The following is a 17914-nucleotide window of genomic DNA, read 5'->3' on the forward strand; positions in this document are numbered from 1 at the left end:
CTTCCCTGACTGCATCACTGATAGCACTGCCATCGTGGTCCAGTCAAAATGTGAGCCATGTGTCCGATCTAAAGTCCACTCCCAACGTGCGGGTCCAGACAGTGACAAGAAGATATTATTCACCATGGGGACGGCGTGGCAAGGTTCGGAGAGTGGCCGTGCCAGCAACCTGAGGGTTCCTGGTTCGATCCCCACGTTCTACTAACTTAGTCACATCTGTTGTGTCCTTGAACAAGACACTTCACCCTTGCTCCTGATGGGTCGTGGTAAGGGCCTTGCTCAGCACCTTCTGCCATCAGTGTGTGAAGGAGTGAATGTGGAAATAGTGTCAAAGCGCTTTGAGTACCTTGACGGTAGAAACGTGCTATACAAGTATAACCCATTTACCATTTTACCAAAGATACAAAGTGATCCTGTTTTACCAGGATCCACATCATTGTCAGAAGTTGGTATGACACACAAAATATCAGCGACATTTGAAGGAAAGGTTTGTTCGCCCTTACCTTGAACAGCCGGAGTATGTTTGCAACCATGATGGACACGGAGCTGGAAGAAGCTCCAATCACCCCAACCACCCGCTCCGGTTTGGTGATGATGGGCGCCCCACCGCCCAAACACTTGACGTCGGTGCCGTCCTTTTCAATCAGCGCCTGCACGAAGGTGAGCGACTGCTCCAGGGCGTGGGTGTCCCGGGAGCAGGTGTCCAGGATCCGGGCCCCCAGCGTGATGTTGGGCAGCAGGTTGTTGTCGTTGTTGATGCGGTCCAGGGCGAAGAGCATGGCCTCCAGGCGGTGGATGCCCTTCTCCTTCTTCAGCTCACCGCAGGGCTTGCCGTCGTGGCCCCTGGCGTGCACTGGGAAGAGTCCGCCCAGGGATATGTCGCCGTCGATGCGGATGGAGTTGAGGTGCGTGTGGCCCGGCCCTTTGGCTTTGGCAGCCTGTAAGGCCTCGAGGGAGCAGTGGAGGAGCAGCAGCAGGAGAAGAGCCCGGCGAGGCGAGCTCTGAAACATGATGGCGCGAAACCCGTCACAAAATAGAAGCCGGTCCTCGGCCGACGCTGGCCGCGGGGTTAATTGCTCTCCAGGCAGCTGGCGCACGAACAGCGTCCTCTCATGTCTCCACTTCCTCTCTCACTCCATCATCTCAACCAACGTCTGGCTTTTTTCAACCTGCGCAGATCTTTCATGGGGCCAAGAACAGAGGTGAAAGATAAGCAGTGTTTTTCTTCTGCCTTCGATTCCTTCCGTCCACTCGCCGCCACAATCACCGGTTTTAATCACGGCCGTTTCCCCCCCGGGCGGGGTTCTGGTATATGTGTCCAGCAGCCCGACGGTGAACTCCTGCAAGATGAAAAGAGGGAGCGTTTGAGAGCAGAGAACAGAGGGAAGGATTTGTGTTGGCTGGACTTTTTCAAGACATCTGTTTTTCTTATGTTCTGATGGTGTTGAAGTGAATTAATTAACTGACACTATGTTCTGCATATGGTGAATGTCTAAAGCAAACCACCAAGTTTAAGTCAATAGTGGTATTTCAGTTTGAGCACATAAATAGATACAGCTCCTTAGTTTGATTTTCGCGAGTGGATTGGATCACGTCTCGTAGGAAAAGAGGCCCTAATTGGGACCTCGGAATGCAAAAGTGATAACCCTACCGTTGAGAAAAGACTACCTGTCTAGCTCAACGCCAACATTTGAGTTATGAATTATAGCAGTTGTTTTCCAGACACTTACATACGAATATCTCTTTTTATGGTCAGGATGTGCTCTCCTGACTTAGCACACACCCAGAGACAGAAAGGAGGAATAATAAAACGAATAGTGTTTGGCTTCTCCAGTTGGGAGTCCTCCATTTTTTTGCCCCGGAATTCCTACAGGTACTGCAGACCTGTTTAATGAAGCTCGCTTGTATTAAAGCAACTTTTTCTCCCACTACACCGTTTTTTTTTTTTGCGGGCCATCGCATAATTTCAACGTGGCACACTCCCTAATACTAATGTGGCCTGTTAGGCCATTTTAAATGGTCCGCCACATCATTTCAATATAGCCATACACTTCTTTTTAAAGTGCTCCACCTTTCATTTGTCTGGCCTGCGAAAGGCTGGACATCGAAAAGCATGTTCTGGCTAAATGTATCTGTTCTTTCATTTAGGACAAATACATGTTACACAAGCCTTTTTTTGATTGATTGATTGATACTTTTATTAGTGGATTGCACAGTTCAGTACATATTCCTTACAATTGACCACTAAATGGTAACACCCGAATAAGTTTTTCAACTTGTTTAAGTCGGGGTCCACGTTAATCAATTCATGGTACAAATATATACTATCAACATAATACAGTCATCACACAAGTTAATCATCATAGTATATACATTGAATTATTTACATTATTTACAATCCAGGGGGTGGGATGAGGAGCTTTGGTTGATATCAGTACTTCAGTCATCAACAATTGCATCAACAGAGAAATGTGAACATTGAAACAGTGTAGGTCTTATTTAGTAGGTTATTTACAGCGAGCAGAGAACATAGTGAGTTCAGATAGCATAAAAACAGGTATATACATTAGAAGTACATTTGAGTTGTTAATAATCCGGGGAGATGGGATGTGATTGGAGGAAGGTATTAGTAAAGTGTTGAAGTTGCCTGGAGGTGTTGTTTTAGAGCGGTTTTGAAGGAGGATAGAGATGCACTTACTTTTATACCTGTTGCCATTGCATATGTTCTACATCAGGGGTCGGGAACCTTTTTGGCTGAGAGAGCCATGAAAGCCAAATATTTTAAAAGGTATTTCCGTGAGAGCCATATAATACTTTTTAACAATGAATGTAACTAAATGCCTGCATTTTTTTTAGTAAGACCAACATTTTTAGAGTATTGTAGGTCTTTTATTCTTTTTAAGAACATTGTTATTCTGAAGCTAACCAATAATAAATCAAATACTTCTTATCATGAATGCGACTCCTTGAACAGGTGCGGTAGAAAGCGGATATTTTGACACTGTGATTACCACCGTAATTATATTGGTAGGTAAGTATTGTTATTGCCCAAGTACAACACAACTTTGTTGATTGACTGATTGATTTGATTAGACAAACAAACAGTTCTTAGGGTCACAGAACAGCTATGGGGAGAAAAAAAAAACTCCAGAGCAAAGCATATATACGTATCACAACATACATCTCCAGACTTGCAACAGAGGGGAGGGAGTGGGGGGCTATGGTGGCGGGCTGCAGCTCTTCAAACACTGCCCAGTTGTCCATCACCCCTAAGGGATTTGCGTCAAGGGCGTTGGATGAATTATTCATTACTTATCGTGTTAAGCAATGTCAGCTAAGATTTATCTTGAGAGCCAGATGCAGTCATCAAAAGAGCCACATCTGGCTCTAAAGCCATAGGTTCCCTACCCCTGTTCTACATTTTGATACTATCTGATTTTCCCAGCATTATCCAAAATAAACACTCAACTTACACAATTGACTTACAATTTCAAAACAAGTTATCCATATAAAAAATATGATAATCAAAAACAGTTGACTCTACACATTGTGTATTTATCTTCACGTATATTTATTGTTACATGTGGCAGCCATAATTGTGTAGTGGCCCTCACTAAAAAGGTGGGCGGAACGATAAAAATATTGACAGTCATGATACCAAGTATAGAGCACGACTTCCGGTTCCGGGTCAACATGAATGACTGCTCGCTGACTGCTCTTGTTGCAAAAAAGCTAAGTATCGTTCTATCTGTGTGATTTTAACTGTTTTGCAGCTTTATTTACAACTTCTCGAACATATTTAATAGTTCAATTTAACTTGCAAATCACCCGATCTCTGTCTCACCACTCTGCCCTCAGCTAGCTAGCTGCTAAGCTAACAAGGCTAGCGGAGAAAAGGCAGCGCCGGTCTGAAGTGACCACCACTTCCCGAAGACAGCTGACACTCCACTCGGCGACGGAAAGTTTCTATGAGTATGGCTTCCTGCGCTTCGTGCACTTTACTCATGGATAGGTTGGCTCTGCTAGAGAGCCGTGTCCGCCAGCTAGAGCAGTGTAATTTCGTAACTTTAGATGTTGCGGACACATCTGCTAGCGTTAGCTGTAGCGAGCTAACTAGCCCAGCTTGTAGCAGCCCTAAGCGGCCTACAAGCTACGGTGTACCGGTTGAGACGCATAATAGATTTAGCCCTTTAGCTAGTCCTACACCCCAGTCTACCGGGCACCACACTTTAGTCATAGGGGACTCCATCACCCGAAACATAAAGCTTAGCGAACCAGCCACAATTAAGTGTATTCCCGGGGGCAGAGCACCTGACATTGAAGCTAATCTTATGGAGCTAACTCGCAACAGGTCTAGTAAACACGTACGGCAGGCTAACCGCACCACTAGTTATGCGAATATAGTAATACACGTTGGCTCCAATGACGTTAGGATGAGACAATCAGAGATTACAAAGAGAAACATAGCCAGGGCTTGTAATCTCGCCAGAAAGATGTCCAGAAATCGAGTAATTGTCTCTGGCCCCCTGCCTGGGAGAGGCAATGATGAGAGATATAGCAGATTAGTCTCTCTTAACAAGTGGCTGGATAGCTTCTGTAGACAACAGGGATTTACGTTTATTGATAATTGGCCCTCTTTCTGGGGCAAACCTGGCTTGCTGAGGAGAGACGGCCTTCACCCTAACCAGGAAGGCGCTATCCTCTTGTCTCGGAACATAGATTTCGCATTGAGCCACATTTGACTAACTGCACTAGAGCAAGCCCGGTCACAGGCAATTACAGAGCCTGCTAGCCTGGGTATGGCGTCAGTTAAGTTAGAACTAGCCAGCGCCAGGCTGTATGATCCCTGTACACATAGCAATTTTCGTAGAATAATACACAACTCACAAAATGTTTTTTCTGCTATGACTATGACTATGTCAGAGTTAGACATGCGTTCTACTGAGGTGGCAAATTATGATGCGTTCAGTTTATCGCAGCACTAAGTAGACAATCTGAAAATTCCCGTCATATCAATTCCTAGATATGGTCGTAATTTTTTTAAGTACACTGCGCATAATAAACGCAACATTATTAATATTGCTACTACGGATAATTTTTTATCAACAACTCCTTAAAACAGCCCACTACCTATAATATGGGCTTTCTAAACATCAGATCTTTGTCTCCCAAAACGTTATTAGTTAATGAGGTCATTAGAGACAACAACCTTAACGTCATCGGTCTTAGCGAAACCTGGCTTAAACCAGACGACTTTTTTTGCGATAAATGAGGCATCCCCTCCTAACTATACGAATGCGCATATTGCCCGTCCCCTTAAAAGGGGAGGGGGGGTCGCACTAATATACAACGAAAACTTTAACTTTAGTCCTAACTTAAATAATAAATATAAATCGTTTGAGGTGCTTTCTATGAAGTCTGCCATACCTCTGCCTCTGTGCCTGGCCGTTATCTACCGCCCCCCAGGGCCCTATTCGGACTTTATTAGTGAATTCTCAGAGTTTGTTGCTGATCTAGTGACACACGCCGATAATATAATTATAATGGGGGCCTTTAATATCCATATGAATACCCCATTGGACCCACCGTGCGTGGCGCTCCAGACTATAATTGATAGCTGTGGTCTTACACAAATAATAAATGAACCGACGCATCGCAGCGGTAATACGATAGACCTAGTGCTTGTCAGAGGTATCATCGTTTCCAAAGTTATGATACTCCCGTATACTAAAGTAATGTCCGATCATTACCTTATAAAATTCGAAGTTCAGACTCATGTTCGGCAAGCTAATAATAATAAAAGCTGCAATAGCAGCCGCAACATTAATGCTGCCACAACGACGACTCTTGCTGACCTACTGCCCTCGGTAATGGCACCGTTCCCAAAGTATGTGGGCTCTATTGATAACCTCACTAACAACTTTAACAACGCCCTGCGCGAAACCATTGATAGTATAGCACCGCTGAAGTTAAAAAAGGCTCCAAAAAAGCGCACCCCGTGGTTTACTGAAGAAACTAGAGCTCAGAAATTATTATGTAGAAAGCTGAAACGCAAATGGCGCACGACTAAACTTGAGGTGCACCATCAAGCATGGAGTGATAGTTTAATAACTTATAAACGCGTACTTACCTTAGCTAAAACTAATTATTACTCAAATCTCATCCGCATTAATAAAAACGACCCAAAATTTTTGTTTCGTACAGTAGCATCGCTAACCCAACAAGGGACTCCTTCCAGTAGCTCCACCCATTTGGCAGATGACTTTATGAAGTTCTTTAATAAGAAAATTGAACTTATTAGAAAGGAGATTAAAGACAATGCGTCCCAGCTACAACTGGGTTCTATTAACACAGATACGACTGTATATACGGCGGATACTGCAAATATCCAAAATAGTTTCTCTCGTTTTGATGAAATAACACTAGAAGAATTGTTACAACGTGTAAATGGAATAAAACAAACAACATGTTTACTTGACCCACTTCCTGGGAAACTTATCAAGGAGCTTTTTGTATTATTAGGTCCATCAGTGCGAACTATTATAAACTTATCACATTCCTCGGGCACTGTTCCCCTAGCATTCAAAAAAGCGGTTATTCATCCTCTCCTTAAAAGACCTAACCTCGATCCTGACCTCATGGTAAACTACCGACCGGTGTCTCACCTTCCCTTTATTTCGAAAATCCTCGAAAAAAATTTGTTGCAGAGCAGCTAAATGAACACTTAGCGTTTAACAATCTATGTGAAACCTTTCAATCCGGTTTCAGGGCAAATCACTCGACTGAGACAGCCCTCGCAAAATTGACTAATGATCTATTGCTAACGATGGACTCTGATGCGTCATCTATGTTGCTGCTCCTCGATCTTAGCGCTGCTTTCGATACCGTAGATCATAATATTTTATTAGAGCGTATCAAAACATGAATTGGTATGTCAGACTCAGCCCTGTCTTGGTTTAACTCTTATCTTACTGATAGGATGCAGTGCATCTCCCATAACAGTGTGACCTCAGACTATGTTAAGGTAACGTGTGGAGTCCCCCAGGGTTCGGTCCTTGGCCCTGTACTCTTCAGCATCTACATGCTGCCGCTAGGTGACATCATACGCAAATACGGTATTAGCTTTCACTGCTATGCTGATGACACCCAACTCTACATGCCCCTAAAGCTGACCAACACGCCGGACTGTAGTCAGTTGGAAGCGTGTCTTAATGAAATTAAACAATGGATGTCCGCTAACTTTTTGCAACTCAACGCCAAAAAAACGGAAATGCTGATTATCGGTCCTGCTAGACACCGACCTCTATTTAATAATACAACTTTAACATTTGACAACCAAATAATAAAACAAGGTGACTCGGTAAAAAATCTGGGTATTAGCTTCGACCCAACTCTCTCCTTTGAGTCACACATTAAAAGCGTTACTAAAACAGCCTTCTTTCATCTCCGTAATATCGCTAAAATTCGCTCCATTTTGTCCACTAAAGACGCCGAGATCATTATCCATGCGTTTGTTACGTCTCGTCTCGATTACTGTAACGTATTATTTTCGGGTCTCCCCATGTCTAGCATTAAAAGATTACAGTTGGTACAAAATGCGGCTGCTAGACTTTTGACAAGAACAAGAAAGTTAGATTATATTACGCCTGTACTGGCTCACCTGCACTGGCTTCCTGTGCACTTAAGATGTGACTTTAAGGTTTTTCTAATTACGTATAAAATACTACACGGTCTAGCTCCATCCTATCTTGCCGATTGTATTGTACCATATGTCCCGGCAAGAAATCTGCGTTCAAAAGACTCCGGCTTATTAGTGATTCCTAGAGCCCAAAAAAAGTCTGCGGGCTATAGAGCGTTTTCCGTTCGGGCTCCAGTACTCTGGAATGCCCTCCCGGTAACAATTCGAGATGCTACCTCAGTAGAAGCATTTAAGTCTCACCTTAAAACTCATCTGTATACTCTAGCCTTTAAATAGACCTCCTTTTTAGACCAGTTGATCTGCCGCTTCTTTTCTTTCTCCTATGTCCCCCCTCCCTTGTGGAGGGGGTCCGGTCCGATGACCATGGATGAAGTACTGGCTGTCCAGAGTCGAGACCCAGGATGTACCGCTCGTCGGGACCCAGGATGGACCGCTCGCCTGTATCGATTGGGGACATCTCTACACTGCTGATCCGCCTCCGCTTGAGATGGTCTCCTGTGGACGGGACTCTCGCTGCTGTCTTGGATCCGCTTTGGACTGAACTCTCGCGGCTGTGTTGGAGCCACTATGGATTGAACTTTCGCAGCATCATGTTAGACCCGCTCGACATCCATTGCTTTCGGTCCCCTAGAGGGGGGGTTGCCCACATCTGAGGTCCTCTCCAAGGTTTCTCATAGTCAGCATTGTCACTGGCGTCCCACTGGATGTGAATTCTCCCTGCCCACTGGGTGTGAGTTTTCCTTGCCCTTTTGTGGGTTCTTCCGAGGATGTTGTAGTCGTAATGATTTGTGCAGTCCTTTGAGACATTTGTGATTTGGGGCTATATAAATAAACATTGATTGATTGATATAGAATCAGTATAAACATGGATGCCACACTTTTTTTATTATCATAAAATGGTGTTTTGTCTTTTTTGTTTTTGTTCACAAAGTCAGGAATTAAGATTATTTGTTTAACGATTTTACAAAATTATACATTTTGTGTATAATAAAAGAGAAGAGGGAAATGATATAATAAATCTAATAGATTATGTAACTGTGTTTTTGTCGGATTACAGTTGTGATCAATACATTTTAATCATTTAATAATCCTGATGTCAAGCATTGACAAACGGTGTGTTGTTGTGATGTTGAGGATGCAGATGAACAAGGTAGGAGCATGAGGTAAAAAGGGGTATTTCTTGATAAATGAACAAACAGTGCTCCGCCCGGACAGACTATGATGAAAAAAAACAACAAAAAACTGATGAAACCCAGCAAAATATTCAAGGGAAATGTGGAGCAGACGGCGCCAACAAAGTAGTGCGTATTAGGCTTAGTAGTCCACTGAAACGATAACAACATCATCAACCATGGTAGAAAACAAGGATCAACTTAACTAATATTGATTGCAAACAGAAAACAGGTGAGGGGAAACGCTCTGGGGCGTAAGTGAAGCAGCCAGGGGAAAACACCAACAAACTGAAAGAGTCGCCAAAATAAAAGCACGAGGACAGGAACTAACACAAAACACTGGAAAACACTGACAAAATCCAACATAAGAACACCTGAAAATTTTGAGTATGAACTTTGGTATGACCAACGTATGATCCTGAGACCACTTGGTATTGGATCTATACCCGAATTAGTCAATATTAAAACATGAGAATAAGTGCGTATTACATTTGACAGAAGTGTCGATAGAACATGTTAAAGCAGAAAGTAAACAGTTAATTTGCAAGTAGATTACAGTTTTGACGGAAAAATACAACTGGAATACGTCAGCAGCTGAATTAGGAAAACCCGTTTTGGAATGCGTTTGAAATGAATTAATTCAGAGTATGTTCTACATATGGTGAATGTTTATATCCAAATTGGAGAAAGCAAACCACCAGGTTTAAGTAAATAATGGTTGAGCCTTGGTTGGACATTTGTATGTGGAATGGGAAGGGGCAATAAATTCAGACTTCGGAATGCAAAAGTGATAGCTCTATCCTAGAGGAGAGACTCCATGTTCGTCCTAAACGTCAACCCACAAGTCATGGTATAAATCTGTTGTCTTCCCAGTCACTTACACACAAACATCTCCTTACATGTTAAGGTTGTACTCTCCTGAATTAGCACACACCCAGACAGAGAAATAAGGAATATAAGACTGTGGTTTGATCCCTCCAAGTTAGGAGTGCCTCATTTTGGACTTGACCTCCTCTCGGTACTGCAGACGTGTATAAGGACGCTCGTTTGTAATAATGCAACTTTTTTGTTTGGCAAAGCATGGAACCCGACTTAAACAAGTTGAATAACGTATTCGGGTGTAACCATTTAGTGGTCAATTATAAGGAATATGCACTGTACTCTACGAATAAAAGTTTCAATCAATCAATCAAAACTCCGACGTCTCTTTCGATCCAGCCGCGGCAACCTTCTGAGGACGACCAGACCAGAAATACAGTTGTGACTTCACACGGACAAAGATAAGACCTTCTGCACCTGGCTCTCAGATAAATCTTAGCTGACATTGCTTAACACGATAAGTAATGAATAATTCAGCTGGTAATCACAGTGTCAAAAATAACGTTAAAAATACTAACCATTCTCATGCATTTTCATCCATCTATCAGGTTTCTACCGCACCTGTTCAAGAAGTCGGATTAATGGTAAAAAGTATTTTATTTATTTTTGGTTAGCCACAGAATAACAATGTTATTAAAAAGAATAAGAAATGTAATATGCTCTAAAAATGTTGATCTTTTTTAAAATGCACGCATGTAGTTGTATTCAGTGTTAAAAATATATATATATATATATGGCTCTCACGGAAATACTTTTATAAATATTTGGCTTGTATGGCTCTCTCAGCTAAAAAGGTTCCCGACCCCTGATCTAACATAATAGTGAGAGTCCAATCCATAGTGTATCTAACATAATAGTATGAGAGTCCAGTCCATAGTAGATCTGACATAATATTGTGAGAGTCCAGTCCATAGTGGATCTAACATAATAGTGTGACAGTCCAGTCTATAGTGGATCTAACATAATAGTGTGAGAGTCCAGTCCATAGTGGATCTAACATAATATTGTGGGAGTCCAGTTCATAGTGGATGTAACAAAATATTGTGAGAGTCCAGTCCATAGTGGGTCTGACGTAACAGTGTGAGTACAGTCCATAGTGGATCTACCATAATATTGTAAAAGTCCAGTCCATAGTGGATTTAACATAATAGTGAGAAAGTCAGATCCATAGTCTGAATCTGTGCCACACCCTCCACGAAGGAGAGGGAGACAGAGCAGAAAAGAAACGGCAGATCAACTGGTCTAAAAAGGTCTATTTTAAGGCAAGAGTATACAAATTAGTTTTAAGATGGGACTTAACACTTCTACTGAGATAGCATTTTTAACTGTTACCTGGAGGGCATTCCAGAGTACTGGAGCTCCGATGGAAAACGCACTACGCTCTACTTTTTTTGGTCTCCGAGAATCACTAATAAGCTGGAGTTCTTTGAACGCAGATTGTTTGCCGGGACATATGGTACAACACAATCAGCAAGATAGAATGGAGCTAGACGGTGTAGTATTTTATAGGTAATAGTAAAACCTTAAGGTCACATCTTAAGTGCACAAGAAGCCAGTGCAGGTATATACTGTATGTACATTGGTATATAATGTATATACAGTATAGGCGTAATAAGATCAAACTTTATTGTTCTTGTCAAAAGTCTAGCAGCCGCATTACATTACAACATCATGCATGTTATATTAGTATTAGGTCCTTTGTTTTGTATTGGACTTGGTCCTGATTCGCTATTTCAACTGCAGTCCATTCAGATTTTGATTCCAGATCAGAGCACCAGACCACAAGTGTGATAGAAGCCTCAATTGCATCTGCTGACAACTTCCTAAGGCTTTGTTCCCGCTCTTATACCGAAGGCGGGACAGAAAAAACAGCAACCTGGAAACGAAGTCTGGGCTAAAAGGGTCTTATGTGCCACAGATCTACAAAGGAAACCATCAGGTTACATTCAAGCTGGGGAAAAAAATTGCATTCCAGCAGCGCTGTGATCTCTGCACCAACGCCACCGTTTTAACATTACTTTGCAAAGTCTGCTCACCGCTGGCAAAATCAATTACCGTCATATAATAGACTTGATACGTCATGTCATCAACTTTATACGCTAGTTTCACAGGTGCGGTCGTGTGGAAGCCTGGCGGGCAACCGGAAGCAGGCGGAGATGTTAATAAGGAACCGTATTTATCCCAAAATGGGCAAATGGTGTGGTCGCAGTGACAAAAAGTCTGCAAAAAATCAGATAAAAGCACATGAAAGCTGGGACTCTGAAAGGAACAAGCGGTAGGAAAATGGATGGATGGAACTAGAAGGCAACATTAAAATAACACAAAGGACATTGAAGACATTAAGGCCTTGTTTACATTAGGGTTGTGCCCCATACCAATATTTTGGTACTAGTATCAAAATGTGCATATATATATATATATATATATATATATATGTATATATATATATATATATATATAAAATACAGCATTATTCATATGTGAATAATGCTGTATAATACTGTACTTGTATCATTCACATGTGAATAATGCTGTATAATAGACTGTATTGATATTATTCACATGTGAATAATGCTGTATAATAAACTGTATTTATATTATTCACATGTAAAAGAAAAATACCTAATTGTTAATTAACTATTGTGAGCGAACTGTGGTCCTGAATTTCCCCCAGGGATAAATAAAGTACTTTATATTCTATTCTATACTAAAATGTATTTTGTTTTTGTTTTTCTAAATATAGGGGACCACAAAAAATGTCATTATTGTCTTTATTGTAACAAAAAACCTTATTGTACATGAAACATGTTTTTTATTGTAATTTAGTCCTTAAATAAAATAGTGAACACACTGGACAACTTGTCTTTTAGTAGTAAGTAAACAAAGACTCCTAATTAGTCTGCTGACGTATGCAGTAAAATATTGTGTCATTTATCTGCCTATTAATTTGTTCACATTATGAGGGACAAACTGTAGAAAATAGATTATTAATCTACTTGTTCATTTACTGTTAATATCTTCTTATTTGTATCTTTTAACATGTTCTATCTTCACTTCTGTTAAAATGTAATAATCACTTATTCTTCTCTTCTTTGATACTTGACATTAGTTTTGGATGATACCACACATTTAGGTATCGATCCAACACCAAGTAGTTACAGGACCATACATTGGTCATATTCAAAGTCCTCATGTGTCCATTGACGTAATCCCTGACTAATTTATAAACATAATATGATTTTTTTTAAAAGGAAAACAGATTGTAATGCTAAAAAATATTGATGTAATCATAGTATTATCGACTTTTGTACTTGGTATCAATACAGTGGATGTCAGGTGTAGATCCACCCATGGCGTTTGTTTACATTGTGACGCCGGTGAGCTATTGTATCCTCCTACGGTGTGTAGTGAAGCATGTTTAGCTATTCCTCGTCCTCCAGTGATAACAATACATGGAAGACACTAACTTTGTCACCATGGAGGCCAGGATGAGTGATTTAGAAGTAGCTAAAACACTGCGGATGGACGTTAGCCGCTAGCTAGTTAGCTGGCCATGTCTTAAAGCACCTCTTCCTGAGGGTGTTTCAGTGTTATAACTTCACCTTTATCTTGATTTTTTACGCCAAAATGCGTCCATTCTCCCTTTTCTGTCTACACACTGTGTCTGCTTGTAAGTACTCTGTGTGCGCCCTGCCGAACATGCTCCCCTGCTCGTAAAAGCAGCAATGTCACAATGTGACGATGCGCCGTCATGCCCGTTAAAACAAAGGTGGACGGGGGCAACCGGTACTTTTTAGAGGCAGTATAGTACCGTAAATGTTTCATTGGTATCGTGGTACTATACTCGTACCGGTGTACCATACAACCCTAATCCAAACTGACCAAATCTGATATTTTGGCATTAGATTCAGACCACATCAGGAAGTAGTCCTGTAATCTGATTGGGATCGGTGGAGTCTGATTAAGAACACATTGTACTTGCAATGTAAACAGTTAGATCGCTGAAGTCCACCACACGGGTGGTTTGTTGCATTGTAGTGCAGGTCTAAGAAAATGCGGCATGACGATGATGATATGGAATATGCTAATGAGTGTGTCAGAGTGAACACTACTCTGAAAGGTGCTTGATTAAAATGACTCCTTTTTCTTTTCCATTTTTTTTTTTTGACAGAAGCGCGTCTGGTGTGATTTATTCTGTATGTGTGTGCCAGAAACCACCTCCAGAAATGTAAATATATCCTAGTGGAAGCACATCAACATGTCCCAACTGTGTCTCGGGTGCCATTTGAAAAATAAAAAAAAAGGGATCGCCAATGTCGATGAATGCCTTTTAAAGCTGACACTGCACCTATTTGTAGTCCCCTGCTGACAAGTGGCTAGCTAATTATGTGTCTCCATACAGAGTGTGGAGCCGCTCTCCTAATCACCTCCGTTAGGACAAAAAATATATATTACTATTATTTTAGGAATCATTTTCAACCAAGAACAAATCAGAAAGAGCTATGCCAACAGCTAAACTAAAGGCTAAGCTAGCTTGAAACAACAACAAGAAACAAGGGTCTAGCAAAGTATAAGAAGAAGAAAGTAAGCAGCTATTACCAGGAAATGAACAAGTAGATAAATAAGAGTCTAGAGAAAGGGTGCCCAAAATTCGGCCCAGGGCCCATTTGCGGCCCGTAGCTATTTTTTTTTTAACGGTCTGCGGCACAATCATTAGCATTCTGTGATTAGCATGCAAGCTTCTTTGGTATTTTCTTAGGTACAACCCCCAGTGTCACATATTTCGTTAGATGATGAATAATACTCGTTAGCACAGTAGCTTTTTTGTGTTTTAGCTAATTCTATTAGTAGACGGTTGTATTTTGGTACTTGATACATGCTAAAGTTAGCATGCTAACTTCTTCAAACCACATTTTTAGGTACACGCCTTTAAAGTCATTTATTTTGGTGCTTAATGTATTTTTGCATGCTAATAAATAAGTGTGTTAGCTTTTTTAACTAATTTAGCAGCTGTACGCCTCGGTGTCACATATTTTGGAATTTTACCAATGCTAACTGTTAGCATGTTAACATCGTACTGTTAGCAAACAAGCTTTTCAGTCGCTTTTGCTCATATTTTTTGTTATTGGCCAGCGTATTAACTGTTACCATTTCCGTTTGGTATTTCAGTTTAGAAAGGGCATTTTCTTTGAAAATGATCCATGGTTTTGAGGGTGAAAACTACAAAATGGCCCCCACATCCCTCAATTAGTCAGGCTGTGGCCCTCAGTGGAATATGTTTGGGCCCCCCTGGTCGAGAGAGAGGATAATATAACAACTGTTGATGTGTCGACAGTGTCACAATCAGTACACGACACGTAAGAGACGGGTGGACCGATCCATACATTGGTGGTGTCGACACCAAGGATGATATCAGTAAATCAGGCATGTTTCCACTGAGGGCCACATGGCAGTTCTAGCTGGTCCAGAGTGTGTTGTCCAGGTTCCACAAGCGTGTTTGTGTTTTCTGGACCAGGACCACCAAAGCCGCGGCCTACCAGGCTGAGTTTGTTCAGACTTTACGGGCTGGGCGGCAGTTTTAAAGGCACTTGGAGTGAATCAACTGTGAAAAACAACTTCAGTGTTCACGGGACCTTGTCACCTAACGTCTGCGCTCAATGAATCTCCGCCGCTTGCCCGGCCAAGGTTGGAAAATCTTTGCAGACTTCCCGTCTTTGGAAGATTGTTCCTTTGGGGACTGTTACCTTATTATTTTCTTGGACGGGGTACTTGTGTGTGTGTGTGTGTGTGTGTGTGTGTGTGTGTCTTCTTGTTTTTCTAGCCTCCTTAAGACATCAACAAGGAAAAGTACTGTCCATATGAGGACATGGTGAACAAATTTGTGTCGTATTGTATTTCTACCCTTCTTGATACAACAAGGAAAAGTACCGTCCATACGAGGACCGGTGAACAAGTTAGTGTGAGTGTGTGTGTATTCTTGTATTCCTACCCTTTTTGAGACATCAACAAGGAAAAGTCCCGTCCATATGAGGAACCGTGAACAAATTGTGTGTGTGAAAGTGAGAGAGAGAGAGAGAGAGAGAGAGAGAGAGAGAGAGAGAGAGAGAGAGAGAGAGAGAGAGAGAGAGTGTGTGTGTTCTTGTTTTTCTATCCTTCTTGCGGGATCACCACCTTATCGTGGTGGGGCACTTTGCGTGTCTCCATGACCCCTAGAGCTATGTCGGCTGGAGTCTTGTACTCCTGGCAGGGTTACCCAAGCCGAACAGGTCGAAGGGTAGAGGCCAGACTAAGAGTGATCCCGAAGACCTCAACGGTGGAGCAGGCAGAAGATGGTAGCAGTGAGAAGCACAACAATGGCTGTAAAAGTGGATGAAGGCTAAGGGAGCACACCCCGACAGAAAAGCAAGCTGGTGGCGGCAAGCTTTGAGGCGGTTTCCCAAAAACCTGGATTCCGGCAGCTTCCTGCAGCTGTAAGAAGATGCCGGTCGTTTAGGGTCTCCCTTGCCACTGGAACGATCTTCTTACAATCAAGGTCGTGGCGTTTGGAAAAGCGCACCCCTCATGCCACTCTAAAAACCATCATTGCGCAGGTATCTTCTTTACCTGAGTCTCCGACCTCAAAAGTCTGACGGCGATGGAGCGTCCAGTAACGGGGGCAGGTTTGAATGAGCTGGAAGCTCTTAGCTGGAACTCTGCACATCAGCGGCACAGGACAACGGTCGTTAGCAGCTGGGATTGAGTGGCAGCTGTTTCCGGCAGACTCCTGTGCGTCTGAGCAGCCCCTATTTAGGGACCGCACTGCTCACCCCAATTGGGGAAAGGCCTAGAAAAGGTGGCCTAAAGATTGCCCTCTCAACACAGTACCCGGGCAGGAAACCGCAATTGTCGGGACATTCCATTACGCGGTCGAAATACAAAGATTATACCATTTAGAATTGCAGCATGGAACATAAGGACACTCCTGGATGCCAGTGCGGACAGACCACAGCGCAGAACAGCACTTGTTGCCAGCGAGCTAAAGCGCTACAATGTGGATGTGGCAGCACTCAGTGAGACCCGATTCCTCGAGGAAGGCTCACTCAATGAAGTAGGAGAGGGTTATACATTATTTTGGAAAGGATGCCCCATGGGCGGACCACACCTTCACGGAGTTGGTTTTGCAATCAAGAACAGCCTTCTGCTCAAGCTCACAGAATCACCAGTGGGTGTCAGTGAAAGGCTCATGACTCTTCGCATCCCCCTTGCAAAATGCAGACATGTCACTTTGGTAAGTGCCTATGCACCAAGTCTGCCATCCAATGATGAAGAGAAGGATTGCTTCTACCAGGCACTCGATGACATCCTCAGTCACATCCCGAGGAGTGACAAAATCATGCTGCTTGGTGATTTCAATGCAAGAGTCGGAAAGAACACGCAAAACTGGAATGGTGTGATAGGCGCCCACGGCATTGGAAAAGTCAACCCCAATGGCATGAGACTCCTCAGTCTCTGTGCGGAACACAATCTTACCGTCACAAACACCATCTTCCAACAAAAGAACAAATATAAGGCATCCTGGATGCATCCCAGGTCCAAACACTGGCACCTGATCGACTTTGCGATCGTGAAGAGGGCTGACCTCAAGGACGTGCTCATTACAAGAGCTATGCGAGGGGCAGACTGCTGGACAGACCACCGCATGATTCTGACAAAGGTCAGAATGCATGTTCGGCCCCTAACACGTCACGGTGCACCTAAGAGGAAAACACTCAACTGTGCCAGACTCTCCAGCAGCGACACCCGTGACAACTTCCGTCGCTCCCTAGCTGAGAAGCTGGCAGACATTGAGCCGCTGATCACCTCAGAGTCTGGGATGGACGTGAAGTGGACCTCCCTATCCACCATCCTCTTTGACACTGCAGCTCAAGTCATTGGTTTCAAAACTAAGAAACACCAGGACTGGTTTGACCAGAATGCTGGAGAGATCTCCACCCTCCTGTACAGAATGCACAAGGCACACAGAGCCACCCTGAACAACCCACAATCCCAACTCCATAAAAAGCAATGGCAAGCCCTTCGTTCTGAGGCCCAAACAACTCTCAGAAAACTGAAAGATGATTGGTGGATCTCAAAGGCCAATGAAATCCAGTCTCACGCTGATAGAAATGATATGCACAGTTTCTAT

General features: G+C 42.7%; 1 protein-coding gene across 2 annotated transcripts in view; it reads right to left on the bottom strand.

The window, feature by feature from the left end:
• LOC133541835 (metabotropic glutamate receptor 4-like) overlaps window positions 1-17914 on the bottom strand; it is a 501243-nt gene that overhangs the window by 415100 nt on the left and 68229 nt on the right. For both annotated transcript variants that reach the window (XM_061885477.1, XM_061885475.1), the window contains exon 2: window positions 504-1340. In XM_061885477.1, the coding sequence (XP_061741461.1) occupies window positions 504-1010 (507 nt within the window). In that variant the 5' untranslated portion in view covers window positions 1011-1340. The remainder of the gene's footprint in view (window positions 1-503; window positions 1341-17914) is intronic.

This window comes from Nerophis ophidion, linkage group LG02, assembly GCF_033978795.1.
Source record: "Nerophis ophidion isolate RoL-2023_Sa linkage group LG02, RoL_Noph_v1.0, whole genome shotgun sequence".
Classification (NCBI taxonomy): Eukaryota; Metazoa; Chordata; class Actinopteri; order Syngnathiformes; family Syngnathidae; genus Nerophis; species Nerophis ophidion.